At 35.6% G+C, this 15,984-nt stretch overlaps 1 protein-coding gene across 8 annotated transcripts in view; it reads left to right on the top strand.

Annotated features, from left to right (window-relative positions):
- PCNX1 (pecanex 1) overlaps positions 1 to 15,984 on the top strand; it is an 86,745-nt gene that overhangs the window by 47,044 nt on the left and 23,717 nt on the right. For 6 of the 8 annotated variants that reach the window (XM_082760935.1, XM_082760939.1, XM_082760933.1 and 3 more), the window contains 12 exons: positions 119 to 176; positions 2,254 to 2,471; positions 3,542 to 3,695; positions 4,254 to 4,286; positions 5,635 to 5,806; positions 7,916 to 8,026; positions 8,488 to 8,579; positions 9,719 to 9,828; positions 11,273 to 11,378; positions 13,662 to 13,754; positions 14,159 to 14,309; positions 14,894 to 15,035. In XM_082760935.1, the coding sequence (XP_082617061.1) occupies positions 119 to 176; positions 2,254 to 2,471; positions 3,542 to 3,695; positions 4,254 to 4,286; positions 5,635 to 5,806; positions 7,916 to 8,026; positions 8,488 to 8,579; positions 9,719 to 9,828; positions 11,273 to 11,378; positions 13,662 to 13,754; positions 14,159 to 14,309; positions 14,894 to 15,035 (1,440 nt within the window). The remainder of the gene's footprint in view (positions 1 to 118; positions 177 to 2,253; positions 2,472 to 3,541; positions 3,696 to 4,253; positions 4,287 to 5,634; positions 5,807 to 7,915; positions 8,027 to 8,487; positions 8,580 to 9,718; positions 9,829 to 11,272; positions 11,379 to 13,661; positions 13,755 to 14,158; positions 14,310 to 14,893; positions 15,036 to 15,984) is intronic. The other 2 variants (XM_082760934.1, XM_082760938.1) reach the window with 1 other exon arrangement.

Raw genomic sequence — 15,984 nt, 5'->3', positions numbered from 1 at the left:
AAGACATTTTGCTAAAATTTGCAAGTGGTCAAAATTAGTTTAGGAGACTAGTAAATTAGTGGCCTTTTGAAATCAAATGTAGTTTTATAATATGAAGTCTTTCCCCCTGTTCTTATAGTGACACGGACTCTCACGTATCGAGTTCTACCTCAGTTCGCTTTTACCCACATGATCTAGTAAGTTTTTCTTATCTATTTTTAAGCATGCCAAAAATCAGAAGACTTTCCAGTTCTCTATATCACTGATTAATCGTTGTATGTAGTAGTTCTTCGTTCTTAAGAAGGGTTTTTGCCTGGATTTCAATGAGATAAACTGTTACTGTTTTGCTGTCTTCGTATGTACATGCAAATTCATATTTCTGGATGGTAGTTGAAAATTTAAACATAAATCTTCTGATCTAAAGCATGGTAATTTGAATCTAAATCACGTGGAAATTGGATATGCTGAGATACTTCAGTGTGGTTTCCAGAAATTGCTGGACAACGTGGATGGAGTTGTATTTCTGTGCATGGCTAAGATAGGCAGGTCATGGAAAGAATAAACTTTGTGTTTGTGTTCTGAACGAAGGAAACGTTAGCAATTTCCCTGAATGGAGTTAAGACATCTACCACTGCAAGCTGTGGTACGAAGTTGAATTCTCATGGAAGGAGTGATTGGAGGGGGAAAAAGAAAAGCAGATGTTTACACTGTTTCATACTGCAAGTAGCTTTAGAAAGTCATTAGCTTGGTGGTGTCAACCTTTTATATTGTTACTGAGTCCAGATGTATATGTGCTTGAAGTGTCGTATTGCTCTGTAACAAAAACATGGCACATGGTCATGATTCCTTAAATTAGGAAGTTAAAGTGAACTATGTGGAAGTATCTAATAACCTAGTCAAGAGGAAAGATGAAATTTTTTAGTATTTCTTAGAAGAATGAGAAACTTCAGTTTGCCTGACCATGGTTTTGATCAAAAATATCTTCACCTAGTGCCTGCCAGAACTTTGATTTCCAGCCCCCAATGTGTACCTGTTGGTTTGGCAGTGTGGTTCCACTTGGGGAGGGAAGATGAGGGGGGTGATTCTGTATAAGGCAAATTCATGATATTTTTAAAATCTTAGCCCATATGCTTAAAGGGAAACTTCCTAAATTTATTACTCGTGTGAGAAACGTCCTGCTACAGTGATTCTACCTTTTAAGACACGAGGCTTTTAAAATTAAGAAGTTGTGAAAAAAGCACCTGCTTTCGGACACAGCTCATCTTAAATGGGGTGGCTTGTATTTTTTTAAATGCCTGTAGAAAGTGAGTGTTCCTGCTTTTTTTTATTAGTATTTTTCTAGGAAAGAAAAGCATGGTGAGCATAGCTACAGTACATTGCTTTAAGGAGCTATGAAAAGAGCTTCAAAAATGAAAATGTTTAAGATCATAGAATACATAACGGTATAATTTTGACACTTAAAATAGGACATGAGTATTTAAATGTTACTCTTTGCTTTAAAAATCATGACAATTTTTCATGGTGATGTTTTAATTATAGTACTCTTTAAGAATAAAGGTCAGTGCATTAAGAAGTTTCTTGGCCTGTTAATGAGATGTATAAAATGATAGACAGCACATACATGCATACCATACTAATTTTTTTTAACTGAGTGCTCTCCTTAAATGTCCTGTGTGGTGGTTAGTATTACTGTGAATTCCAGAGAACTGTGGAGTAGCAGACTACAGAATACCTGAGAAACTGCAGTCAATCATAAATAGTGTAGCGGACTAGTTAAGGATTAATTTTGTTTGTGTATTTCAGTATATTCTAATCTCAACGAGTTTAAGTTTGTCTACCAGTGCATGCATATGTGGCTTTGTCATGCAAAACCAACCATTCAGCATGAATGTGCATGCGGATTAGGTGACTATAAGAAAGGGGCAATAATTTATTTTAATTCAGATTTTTGTTCTTACATGCATTATTCCTGCTTCTGTATCAGTTTACTTGTCTTCAAATTTGGAGTTTTTAGAGTAAATGGGATAGTGTGCTTAGTCCTTACTTTGCTTGAAATAAGGCATATGCAAGTGCTACCGTTGTGTTGTACGCTATTGCTATTCACTTGCCATAATGAGGAAAGGAAAAGTAAGTAGAAACCACAGATTTGACACTGTTTAACGTAATTTCTTAAAACGGAGGCTAAATAATTCTAGAAAGTTCTTAAAAGCAATATTTAGTAGAATACAGTTATACAATAAAAACGAGTTTTTGTTAATCCTGACTTTCTTTTAGCTTTCTCTTCCCCAGATCAGGTTGAACAGGCTGCTAACCATAGATACAGATCTGCTGGAGCAGCAAGATATTGACCTGAGCCCTGACCTTCAGGACCACATGCAACCTCAAGAGGAAGCAGCTCAAAAAGTCAAGCAGTACTATCGCTTTTGGATACTGCCGAAACTTTGGATTAGCATAAATTTTGATAGATTAACTCTTCTGGCTTTATTTGATAGGTGAGATCCTTGTATGTTACTAGTCTTCAGAAAGTAAAGATAAAAATAAAATGGTAACTGAACTGTGAGCTCTCATTAGAGAACTGTACTTCACTGTACTCTGAAAGATGGAAGAAGAATATAAAATCCATTTTTTTCTAAAATAACAAAAGAGATTCTCCCTCTTTCTCCAGCAATGCTAAAAAGAAAAGAAAAAGCCCCCTCACTTTGTGTGAGTTGGACAACGACATTTTTAGCAACAAATCATTCATTTTTTGACTGATGTTTAATGCTGGGGGATAAGCGTCTCCAAAAACTAACCGAAAGGTGCTAGAAACTAGCATTCACTTACATTGTTTTAGCAAGTAGATGAAAACTTTTTTGCTGTTTCAAAGCAATTTTCCAGAGGGTCATATAATACTGTAACCTATTATCCCTGCCCTGTTGACCTAGTGGAATAAAATCAACATGAGCCTCTAGTTATCAGATTTTGGAATATGTTAAGTATTCAAATTTTGGCAATGACCTTCCTTGAGGTAATCAATACAGTAGTAATTCTGTCCCGGCAGAAATAATTATTAATTTTATTATTCAGTTCCATCAGTGCCATATGGAATTTTTTTTCCCACTTCACATAGCTTATATATATAGTTTGTTGTTCATGACTTCATAATGAGGCAACTAAAAATACTGTAACTTTGCTAAGGTATCATGTATGTATTTTTTGCTGTCATGGATGTGAGGATGGGCTTGTAGCCATCCTTTGTGGGGCTTGAATGCAGGTTAATTACAGACCGTGCTTCTTTTGATTGTTTAAATTATTTCTAAAGTAATATGCTAAAGTTGTATTTTGCTTTTTAAAGGTTAATTCTGTAAGAAAGTAATTGCTGTCAGATACCATTGGAAATCCTGGTACCTCCTAGCTTTGCCTAAAAGTGTGCTCATGTAGTCTGTGTTAAAACCTACCCTTAAATACTTCGCTAACAGCAGTGTATCACTTCTTAACTTCTGACTTAGCTATTCTCTTGCAATTTTTTCTAAACATAGTTAGCTTTTAATGCTTTTTTTTTTTTTTCCTCCCTCTAATACAGGAATCGTGAGATCCTTGAAAACGTGTTAGCTGTCATCCTAGCTATTCTAGTTGCATTTCTGGGCTCTGTACTTCTTATTGAGGGCTTTTTCAAGGATATTTGGGTCTTCCAGTTCTGCCTGGTAATAGCCAGTTGTCAGTACTCACTGTTGAAGGTATTTTAATTTCTATCTTCACTTTCTATAAGCAGTAGAAATAACCTAGGTTGGGAGTTGTAGGATAGTTGGAGCTTTAAGGAAAAATTTGTTTGTTTATAGTTTTAAAAAGGACTGAGCAAATTTCAGCTTCATGGACAGTTTGATGGGTGGTCACATTCAGTCATTTTACTAGAATAGTTCTGCATGTGTTTGTTAAACAGCTTTTTATGTGTTGTTCTCATGCACTTTTTGTTTTCCCAAAGAAGAACAGAATCTTACTGGTTAAAAACAGCCTGCAAGCTGAACTTCAAGCTTCAGTGTGTATGTTCTTCTTTTAGTGGGTACACCTTAATGCATTCACATTAAGCAATTGCATTTAAGCATGTTTTTGATCAGAATTTTACTTATTTGCTATTTTTATTAATTACTGTTAACAGTTGCATAAGTAAGTTAGAAAGAATTAAATGATCTTTCTTAAGCTGTGATTGGACTGTTAAGGTGGAAAAGTAGTGGTGGGAGAAGGGGGTAAATGCGCTCACTATAGGGTGGATAACTTTTTCCTCTTTCTTGTTTCAGAGTGTGCAGCCAGATTCTTCTTCCCCTCGACATGTAAGTCAGAGGCATGTGCTGCTTGTACAGTTCCTGCAGATGTAAAACTTCTACAGAGAATTTGATCTTTTTGATTTGTTTTGGCATATCTTTGTCTTCTCATAAGACAAGAAGTTTGTCTTTCTCTAGATTTCTTTCTCACACACTATATTTTTCACTTACATGCTTTCTGTTTGTATTTAGCGAATCCTGGCCTTTGTTTTATCATTGAATGGTTTGAGTTGAAAGATCACCCTGTTCCAACTCCCCTGTTGTGACACCTTCCTCTAGACCAAGTTGCTCCAAGCCCCATCCAACCTGGCCTTGAACACTTCTAGGAATGGAGCATCCACAATTTATTTGGGCAGCCTGTTCCAGTGCCTCACTACCTGCACAATAAATAATTTATTCTGAATATCTAATCTAAATCTCCCTTCTTCTGGTTTAAAGCCATTATCCTTTGTGCTATCACGTACTCCCTAACAAATAGTCCATCTCCAGCTTTAAACTTGGTTTGTGCTGTAGAGCCCTATCATTCTAGGTTTCTGGATGAATCTTTAGTATTCAAGCAATTATTCTGAAAGGTATTCTTAATGTTGTAATTTCCTGTGGTAGCGTGAACTGACGCAGCTTTGCAGATGTTTGATTCTGGTCTTTTGTAAATCACTCAGTTGTACTAGTTTGCACACAGCCTTATTTTTTCAATTCTATTAGGCTGAGTATTCAATGCTCTAGTGAGCGTTAACATTTGAGCATGGAAATGTTAATGTGCCACTATTGAATAATATGTTTATGTTCTATTGTGCATCTGTATTGAATAATATGTTTATGTTCTATTGTGCATCTGCTAGATTGCCAAAACAATATTTTTTGTAAAGTCTTAAGGTACGAAAAAGCTTTATATCTCTGAAGCCTGTCATTCAAAATATTATAGGTGTTACAGTTGTATGCTTTAATGGACACATAAATATAGATTGGTTTTCAGCAGGAGCAGTATCTGAGTAATAAACTCAATTGCTTTTTTTCAAAATTAATATATTTTCTGTTGCTTATGAAGCCTAGGCAGAGTTTTGATGACATTTGGTAAAGAAGCATTCTTTGAAACTCAGGGGAGGAATAAGGGTAAAAAAAAACTTAGTTTAATAATTGTGTACTCATTGTATATATCAGAGCCACAAAAAAAATGTTGCTTTATATCCTGACAAGGCTTTAGGGATTTTTTTGTGCTGTCATCTCACCAACTTCTGTTCAATGTAGAAGTACTTCATGAATAGAAATTAATTTTGATTATGAAGCTACCTGTAACAGAAGGGTAACAATTACTTTTCTGCAAATAATGAAACAATTTTTTTTTTTTTTTTATAAACAGGGTCATAATCGTATCATAGCCTATAGTAGGCCTGTATATTTCTGTTTATGTTGTGGTCTTATTTGGCTGTTGGATTATGGCAGCAGAAACATATCTACAACAAGATTCAGGTTGTATGGAATGGCTTTCACCAATCCGTTGCTGCTGCTGTCAGCCAGAGACTTAGTTATAGGTGAGTGACTCTTTCAATGATTTGAATTGTTTGCTTCTCTGCCATAGAATAACTTTGTTTTTTACAGTTGTCACCTTGTTGTGACACTGTTGCATCATCATTTTCTAACAGCCCTTCATTTAGTTTTCTTTGGAAAGAGTAGCTTCAGTTTTCTAAAAATCTAAAATAGATGATATATTTGTTCCTGTATATAAAATATATTCATCCTCAGCTTTGCAACTGGTGTTCCTTGTTCTTAACTTGGACCAGGATATGCTACCCTGTGCCTGGAGCTAGCTGCTCAGTAATTAAATATTTTGATTTGGACTCCCGTAGCCCCCTCTTTTATAGAGGGGCTTGTCACAAATGAGCGGGAGCTCTCTTAAAAGCAAGCTATTTGCATTTAACAGTTGGATAGGACAGTATGGACGCGTTTCTTAAATACCTTATAGAGAGATTAAATCTTAATGGGTAACTTTGAACACACCTGCTTTTCCACTGCAGCTCTTCAACTGTATGAAAATATTAGTGAATGAAAGAATATAGTAGTTAACTGTTTTGACTGCTTGCTTCTAGTTTTGGACAGTCTTCTGTCCAAGAGAAAGAAGATCTTGGTCTTACTTTACATTTTTATTTTATTTTCAACTCTTAGTTGGTGAACCAAACTTATTAATTCTCAGAATGCTAGAGTCAATATTTATCATTCGATTAATAACATTCTGAATTTCATGCCTCATGCAGTTTTACTTTTATGTTAGTAAATCTATATTTAAATGGCCAGAGGGGAAATGTCTTTTATTTAGGAACAGCATTGTCCAGATATTTCTGAAGGTTCTTTTCTGTAGCTTTTGTGGAGCTACTCATGCACTGCCATTCTTCGTTCTTTATCTGTTACGGAAAAAGTATTTAAGCTAGCAGACTTTTTTTTTGGTCATTCAGATTATTCAGATTATTTTTAATATTAATTTAATATTAACATATTAATATTCAGATATTTAATATTATTTTTAATATTCCGATTATTTTTCCACAAATTCTGAAAAAAAAAAAAGTAAAATTGTCAGATGATATTAGTGGTAGAAAATGTAGAGGTGAAATGCTTGGATTCTCTGAAATCAGTGGCTGTTGTTTGCTTATGTAATTAAAAACAGACAGCTATGCTTATGGAAACCTATTGTACAATGAATGAAAACTTACTGGTTTTGTAATCTGTAAGCATTCTTGTCTGATCTTTGCTAAACTAAAACCAAAAGCTTGAATTGGCCTGTAGGAGTTATTGCAGTGATTAAAGCTGATGTTTAAAAACAAACAAAAAAACTTCTGAATATTGGTCAGTGTAACCTCTATATTCAGTCACTTCTGTGCGTTACTGAAGTAGAGATTTACATAATGGATGTATTCCGTTAAAATTATGGTAGGAACACTTTGAGTTGAATGGTGTGTGTGTCCTGGTTTCAGTTAGAACAGAATTAATTTTCTTCCTAGTAGCTGGTGGAATGCTGTGTTTTGGCTTAGGATGAGAAGAGTGCTGATAACACCCCGATGTTTTAATTGCTGCAGAGCAGTGCTTATACCAAGCCAAGGACACCTCAGACTTTTGCTCTGTCCTGCCAACAGGCAGGCTGGGGGTGCAGTAAGAGCTGGGAGGGGACAGACCCAGGACAGGTGACCCGAACTAGCCAAAGGGGTATTCCATACCATCTGACGTCATGCTAAACAATATGTAGGGGTGGCTAGCCGGGGGGAGGGGGCCGGACTGCTCGGGGTTAAGCTGGGCATCGGTCAGCGGGTGGTGAGCAATTGCATTGTGCATCACTTGTTTGTACATATTATTAGTAGTAGTACTATTATCATCATTGTACTATTATTATTATTATTATTATTATTATTATTATTATTATTTTCCTGTCTTATTAAACTGTCTTTATCTCAACTCACGGGCTTCACTTTCCATTTCTCTCCCCCGTCCCAGAGAGGGAGGGGGAGGGTGAGCGAACGGCTGCGTTGTGTTTAGCTGCCAGCCGGGTTAAACCACGACAGTGTGGTACCATAGAACTTAAACTGAAGAGTACGTTAAAATGTAATATTTTTCATATTCACCACTTTTTCAACTTTTTTTTTCTTCCACAGTGTTTACACTATGTTTCCCCATAGTATTCTTCATTGGTCTCCTGCCTCAGGTGAATACATTTGTGATGTATCTCTGTGAACAGCTGGATATTCATGTCTTTGGTGGCAATGGTGAGTGTGTTTTTTCACATTAGCAGCAAAAGCGTTAGATTGGGAACTGCCATCAGGTTAAAAAGCTAGTTAAAACAACTTAGTGATTGTACCATCTGTATTCCTGCCCTGTATGTATGGAAGACTACTGTATTTTTTAAAAAGGCTAAAATTCTTCTGATTGATTACTGAGATAGAATTACTATACTCATTAGTCTGTTGAAAATTATACTTCCTCTACTGGCTTCTTTTGCAGCTGTTAACCTTTCCCATGATAATGCTGTTGAATAAATGAGGAGATAAATGAAGCCATATAAATCATTCTTTTAAGAATAATATTTTCCCCTTTTTTATGTATATAGATAAATATGAATACATGCTATGGTTTGGGTGCTTTATATCAGAGGAGAGCTAGAACTTGGGGGGCTGACCTCTTTCATATTCTAATCTAATTACATTCCTATTGATATTTTTCTGTTCAGCTACCACAAGCCTGCTTGCAGCACTTTACAGTTTTATCTGTAGTATTGTGGCAGTAGCGTTGTTGTATGGACTGTGCTATGGTGCCCTGAAGGTGAGTGATATTATAAAAACAACATAAGTTAAAGTCTTTTGTACTTTGCTTACTTTTTTCTTAAATGTGCAGAAAGCGAATTAGGAATATTAGTTTGATTTGGTAGGGTTTTATACTTAGTTCTGGTGTCAATGAAAAGATGGAAAGTAAGAACAAAGCAGGTTTGCTATTAAAAGATGTGGCTTGTTTATGTGCTAATAGGCCAGGTTTTTGCTGAAAACTCCTATTCTGTGTTGATTCTTGAAAAACTGCTGTGTAACTGTCTTGTTTCTTGTAGACTCTACATGTATTGATGTGTTAACCTCTCAAGAGGGCTTACTTTTTTTTTTTTTTCCAGTGGTGTAAACCAAAGACAGCATTTTCAAATTAATATTTACTTGAAAGGAAGCCAGGAAATGGTTTGTAGTGTCAAAGTGAAGATGTATGCCTACGTGTTAAAAAAAAAAAAAAAAAAAAAAAAAAAAAAAAAAGCCTTTCCTTCCTTAAAAGGACATTGTTTGAAACAGTATGGTGTTGGTTCTATGTTAATTTCTGGTCTTTCAGTGATCAAATGATCTCAGTTAGTAAAAAGTTGTTAGAGGAAATACTCCAGTGATACTATCACCCACAGATTATTAGCTTTCTATGAATTTGTCCGTTTGTCTCATTAGCTATTTGTAAACACATCTGTTAAAGACAGAAACTTTAGCAAAGAATCGCTGTCTCCTCTTCGCAGATCCAGTGCAGATTATGAAAATTAAATATAAACACTGGTTTCATCTTCATTCAGCCCATTAGAAAAAAAAAATATTTAGAAAATACACTGGGAATTTTCAGAATAATTGACGAAAATGCAATTCTAAGGACTTGTGCTGTCAAGGAATGCATGAACTTCTTCATGAGGTTTATGAAAAGTCGTGACTATTAAATGATTGAGATGGTGTGGGCTTAAGGAGTGTATACTGTGTTAGAGTTTCTGATCTATAGTTAGGCAGGGGTAAATGCTGAATATTTTTTGACTGAAATTTCTGTTCCATATTTGTGGAGTTGTAGTTATTTTTTTTTCCATTCTCTTTTTATGATATATGTAATTCTTGTATGGCAGATAAATGTTAAATACCATATCTCATTTTTAATTAATATTTCATTTCTGTCTCCAGGATTCTTGGGATGGGCAGCATATTCCAGTTCTCTTCTCCATATTTTGTGGTTTGTTAGTGGCAATATCATATCATCTCAGCAGACAAAGTAGTGACCCTTCTGTGCTTTTGTAAGTAACTGTTTGTGCCCTTTTCCCTAAGGAAGAAGCAATTATCAAAGAGATATTAGTTATGATGTTAAATACCAATCTGATAGTCATCAGCATTATCAAAAATAGCATATTGGTTCAGTAACTGAATAAAAATTCTCAAAATTTGCACATGGTTCCTCCTTTAAAGTACAACCTTTCTTTGTGACTTCTGGTGAGTTACTTATATGCCAAAGTCTGATTTTCTCTAATTGTCAGTCAGCCGCCATCTTTCTACTGCTGCATTTGTGCTGAACAACCTGTAACCTTTCTGTAATTAAAGAGGTGCTGAAAACACTAGCTTAAGCTGAAGGCCACATGTGGATTTTTTGAACTGTGCTTTTCTCACTTAATTCACTGCTGTGTTCTTCCGTTGAATGTGTGCTCAAAGCACTAATTTATATTTGATCTTGGAAACAAAACAATAAGAATCTGTTTTGGTGATCAGTGCTCCCATCTAAGATGGGGAGGCAGTCATATTGCTCTTCTTAGTTGGAGTATTGATGAGAGTACTTCTGATTGAATTAATGATTATGTATGTAAAACAAAATAGTTCTAGTAGGAAAAACACCTCCCATAGAACAGCCAGTAGAGGCTTGGTTGTCATGTATTTGGATTAGGCAGAGCTTGAACTTGGATTTAAATTTAGCCATAATGCTGGATGAAATAGAAAAGTAGCAGTCTGGAGCAGATAGGGGCCTCTTCTGTGGATGGGGAGATCATGTTTTTATCTGAGTGTTCATACAGAAAGGAGACTGGGGGGAGCAAATAAATAATTAGTTGTAGTAATTATTGCAAAAATAATTGCAAGGGACTTTGAAGTATATAGATATAGCTAGCAGTGCTGCTTATGGTGTTCTGAAAACTTAGGTACAATTTTTTTGGGTTTTTAGTACCAACAAGTCTGATAAGAATGTAACAGTTCAGTCAGCGTAGCTCATTCCTGAACTAATCAGGCTAACACAGATAATACTTTTTTTCCCCTGTTGGAGTTCAACTGAAACAAAGAATTCCCTGATTTGTGTTAACAAATAAGCTCCAACTTTGGAGTATGTTAACTTTTTTTTGTCAGTTGCATGCTGAAGTTTAGTTTCATGAGTAGTGTGATGTCAGTTTATGAATTCAGTATTTGTCCAGTCACCCCTGTTGGTACTGGAAAAACTGCTGTTTAAATAGGATCTGGCTACTCATCTAAGTTCTATCTCTAATGGTGGCCATTGTGTGCAACCAGAGAACTGGTTCATTTATAAAATTGAGATCTCATCTTTGTAGATTAGGTCAGCCATGTAAAAACGCTAATATGCTAGGATTGCTTTTTATTGCAATAAAACTTTAACAGAACTTCTGACTTTGCTTTATGTATTTTTAAAAGAGTAACAATGCATTCTTTTCAATGGGTTCTTTTTTGCCTTTTTTTTTTTTTAAGCTCTTTAGTGCAATCAAAATTTTTTCCTAATTCTGAAGACAAAAACCCTGAGGATCCTCTGTCTGAAGTGAAAGATCCTTTACCTGAAAAGCTTAGAAACTCTGTGGTAAGCAGACATTCATTTTGTTGTCTAAGCCTTTACTTATGTTGATCAGTGTAGCATTAGTCTGGATCTTACTTGGCTCACATTTGTCAGTTACCATGGTGTTGATTAGGATTAGATATCAGAGCACAAATATAATATTCAAGTCTCAGTAGCTTTAAGAATGTTAAGTGCAGTATATATCTTGCTCATGTAACCCACAACCCATTAATAACAATTTCTTGAAAATATTAGATATTTCTAGATAAAATACTAGATATTTCTGGAAAAATCAGGTAATCTGTATCAAGGGAAAGAGACTCATATTATGGGAGGAGTTCACTCTTGTTGATAAGGAGGGTGGTGCTCCCATATCACAAAAGATGCTATTGCATATAAAAGAAAAACAGAAAAAAGGACTCCTAGTCCATGCTGTGATAGAGGGTTAAGTTCTCTCTGTATTACTTATACATGAATTCATGCATATACAAGCCTGCACTCCTGAGCTGAGATTTGAGAAAGGCAACCTATGAACTTTATGCAAGAAAATGCAGTATACGATACTGGAGAGAAGAAATCTTTAAGAATGGAATTAGTTGCAATGTTTGTTTTTAATTAAAAATTCAGTATTTGAGAGAGAAACTGCAACTGTATGCTTGCTTTGACAGACACAGCTCACTCAGCCTAAGGAATTATACTGGGTCAGTTTCTTAGTATAAAAATGCGTGCATGTAGTTATTAAACCTTGTTCGTTACAAAGGTAAACCTCTGTAAGCAGAACTTCCTCTGCACTGTTGTACAATTTTAGTGCTACCTAGAAAAGTGACAATTCTTTTAAATCTGCAAATGAACCAATGTACTATACTAAGAATATGTTTATAGTGCAATTTAAGTTATTTAGATGGAGACATGGAACAGCTGGAATTCCCTAGTGTTACATTCAGTGAAGGATCCCTGAATTTTCTTTGAGCTCATGTCAATAGCAAGAGATACTCGTGGAAGTGCACTGGGAAAGATTAATGGGAGTAATAGTGTAGTACCTCAGTATTTCTGGTAATTGTGAGCAAAAGCTGTGCGCTTGTGTTCCAGAAGGGCAAAAACATGAAATGGTGGAAAGGCTTTTAAAGAGCAGATGTAACCTCTTACGTTTATTTCAGCACATTATTCTTTTACATGCAATGGAACAGTAAGTAAAAGACATAGGAAATTCAATTATACAAAGAAAGGTCAAACTGTTGTTTAACCTTGCATGGGTGCTGTCTCTAGGGGAGTAGCTGTATAGACAGGCTTTTCCTCATACAGCAGACAAGCACAACAAGATCTAATGTATAGAAACTGCAAGGAGACATATAAAGTAGAGGAACTGCAGTCTTTTTTTACCATTACTCTGAGAGACAGACCTTAGGAGCTTTAACTCTCAAACTATATCTTAGTTGCTTGGAGAGTGTGAGGGCTGAAGGATGATGATGATGTATTCTTTCTTTAGGTGTTTTTAAAAATCAGGATTTCTTGTCTTCTGAAAAAATAAGCAATGTGCCAAGAGTTTAGGATCTTGAAGCAGTAACTGCTGCGTGTAACTGATTTTGCCAGTTTTAGAGCAGTTAATCCTGTAACGTTTTCCTGGTATGAAAATATTAATGCTGTGTTTAGAGTGAGAACAGGTCTAAACTAGGAAGATTCTGACTTCAAGTGACCCTGAGTATGTATCGCCCTCTTGTGACTCAGTCTGGCACTAATCGGCTTGTTGTTTTCTTCCCATTCCCAACAAACAGATTCCTCTCTTAAGGACAGCAGAAAATGCAAGCTCATTCCTCAGGGTCATTTTAAAGCTATCCTTCCTCCTTCTGTAGAGAAGGGGGGGGGAAAGAGAGCGTTATTGCTTTTCCACCAGATACTTAGCTTTGTCTAGGCAGCTGTCTTCCAGAGCTCTTAATTGCTGCGTAGCAATTCGTAGATCATAAATGGGAAATTTGGTTAGCCCTTCTAGCTCTTTCTTCAGTGCTATAGAGGGGGTCCTTATACCCCTTCAGCATCCAGAATGAGAGGGATAGAAGATACTGTGTATATTGACTTCTCTTGTCCCACTTTGAGTAGGTGTCTTTGTGGTTATTAATTTCCTTTTACTAATGCACTTGGCCATAAGATTTACCTTGTGAAATTTCTGATAACTTCAGTGGAAGTAACTAACACTGGCACCATTTGAAAATCCTTTAAGCAGTTTCACTGTTATTGCTGGTGAGGATTAAGATTCTGAAGAGAAAAACCAAAGCTTGTGTTTTCTAAAATTATTTTGTTTTCACTTTCCAGAGTGAAAGATTGCAGTCTGACCTGATTGTGTGTATAGTCATCGGTGTACTCTATTTTGCAATTCATGTCAGTACAGTATTTACAGTTTTACAGGTAAGGTGTTTCATCAAATCTGCCAGTGTTTGCTGCATACAAATGTTCTAATGCTATGTAGTACTCGTATGCATCGTTCTCCTGACTAGTTTTAGATGGTCTTTAAATATATAATTTGACAAGTACCAAGTACATGACAGGAGATCTTCACATTTCACTTTTATGTGTTTGAAATCTTCTTCCCTTTCTCAGGTGTGTGGGTTTGTTTTTTTCTTCTGTATTTTTATTTGAGTCTCTAACACATAAAATGCCCTTTCTTAATCTGTCTCAGATAAGTTACTGTCAGAATCATTTTGGAATGAGGAAAAAATGCTCAAAGCTCTTACGTTATTAATGTAAGGTTCTTATTTAAAAAAAAAAAAAAAAACACAAACCTAAATTTGTTCAATTCTTCTCTTGTTTAGCCTATTTTAAGTTATGTTCTCTATGCATTGGTGGGTACGGTAGGCTTTGTGACCCATTATGTTCTGCCTCAACTCCGAAAGCAACTTCCTTGGCATTGCTTTTCTCACCCACTGCTGAAAACCAAGGAATACTATCAGTTCGAAGTCCGAAGTAAGTATCATTAATGATACTATTTTTGAATTTTCAGTTGCAGCTGACTTAATTTGTATTAGTTGTTTATATGCTTCATATTTTTGCTTTATTATTTGTTATACTCTAGTGGAGCATTTCATGACATGATACAGTTATGTCTAAGTTTCTCAGAGCATCATCATTTCAAATATATGTAAAGTGTCATGGAATCAAAGCATGAGGAAAATATATTACATGTGCTTACAGTATTTCAGAGCAGTTCCACACAGTCTTCAAAATCTTAAGTTTCAAAGTTTGTGATAACAATTGCCTTAAATAATTTTGGCAAAGTTGGAGTGTTTGTTTACTAGGTATTTCTTTAAGATACTGAGTTTTCAAGTGCTTTAGAGGATTAGATACGGTTAATGCTGTTGGAGACTTGAGCTTGACATAGACCTGATTCTTATTGATACTATTCACTAGTTGCGCAATAAAGTTGAACTCTATCTAAATGAATAGTTTTTTCTTCATTGTTTAATCATGAATTACTTGGATCAAGAATTCAGATTCTGTTACTTGAGTTTGTTTTGACAATCTGATTTCTTTTTAATATTTCCTGATAGATGCTGCACACGTTATGTGGTTTGAGAAACTTCACATTTGGCTCCTTTTTGTAGAGAAAAATGTTATCTATCCACTGATAGTCCTCAATGAGCTTAGTAGCAGCGCTAAGAATATTGCTAGTCCAAAGAAACTGGATACTGAGTAAGTAGAAAAGGCTATGAAGTAGTCCGAGTATGTCTGCTGTGGTGGGAAATAGTGACTTGTGGACTCAGTAGCAAGATATTGATGCTATTGCCTTAAATACAGCAAGGAATAAATACAATTTTTCTTTATATAAAAGCATATGTAGAATAGAGTCGCCATGCTGGCTTAAACTGAATGGAGTATTACAATTTTAAATCAGGAATCAATGCAAAGATAAATTACTCAAATCATAGTGTATACAATAAAAAAAAACATAGTGTATACAATAAAGTTCTGCAGTTTGCAATCTATCTAGGGGTGCGATATCAGAATTGCCTTGTTGATCTTGAGAGTCTGCAATATAACTACACACTGCAAATTGAAAATAGTGACAATACATTTAGGTATTTTGTCCAATGTAAACACAAGACTTGTGTAATATCCCATCAGTTGGTGTGCCAGCTAGCAGTCCCTATGCAGCTTTCCACACTCATCATAAAGTTCCCAAGACCTTCCAGCCCCTTAATGCAATTTGTAGCCAGATGGAATTGCACACTGCCTCTTAAATTGAGACTTGATTATAGTTCCTCAAGCAGTGTATTTGACTGTCTCAGCAAAGTGAGTTCAATAATAGGCCCTGCAGATCTTGTGTCCAAGAACAGTAACCAGGTGGCCTCTTTTGATTTGAAGTTCTGTTGATTTAAAATGGAAGTACTGTAGGGAAAAAAAAAAAAAACACACCTTAAAACAAAATCATTTTTTTTAGGTATGTGTGGTGGTGATGGTCTTTATTGCTTTGTTTTTGGTTTAATCCCTGGTCTATTAAGTTCTAGCATTAGGTTAATTACTTTTGTCACTCTACAGGGCTTTGGTAGGAATATTGCCATTTACATAATGTTATTTTTATAACCATCCGAGCTGTCAGTAGCTCTGGGAGGTGGAGGAAGAATCACCATTGTGTTTCTCC

This window comes from Aythya marila (assembly GCF_965140915.1).
Source record: "Aythya marila genome assembly, chromosome: 5".
Lineage (NCBI taxonomy): Eukaryota > Metazoa > Chordata > Aves > Anseriformes > Anatidae > Aythya > Aythya marila.
This window is presented reverse-complemented; position numbering and strand designations above follow the sequence as displayed.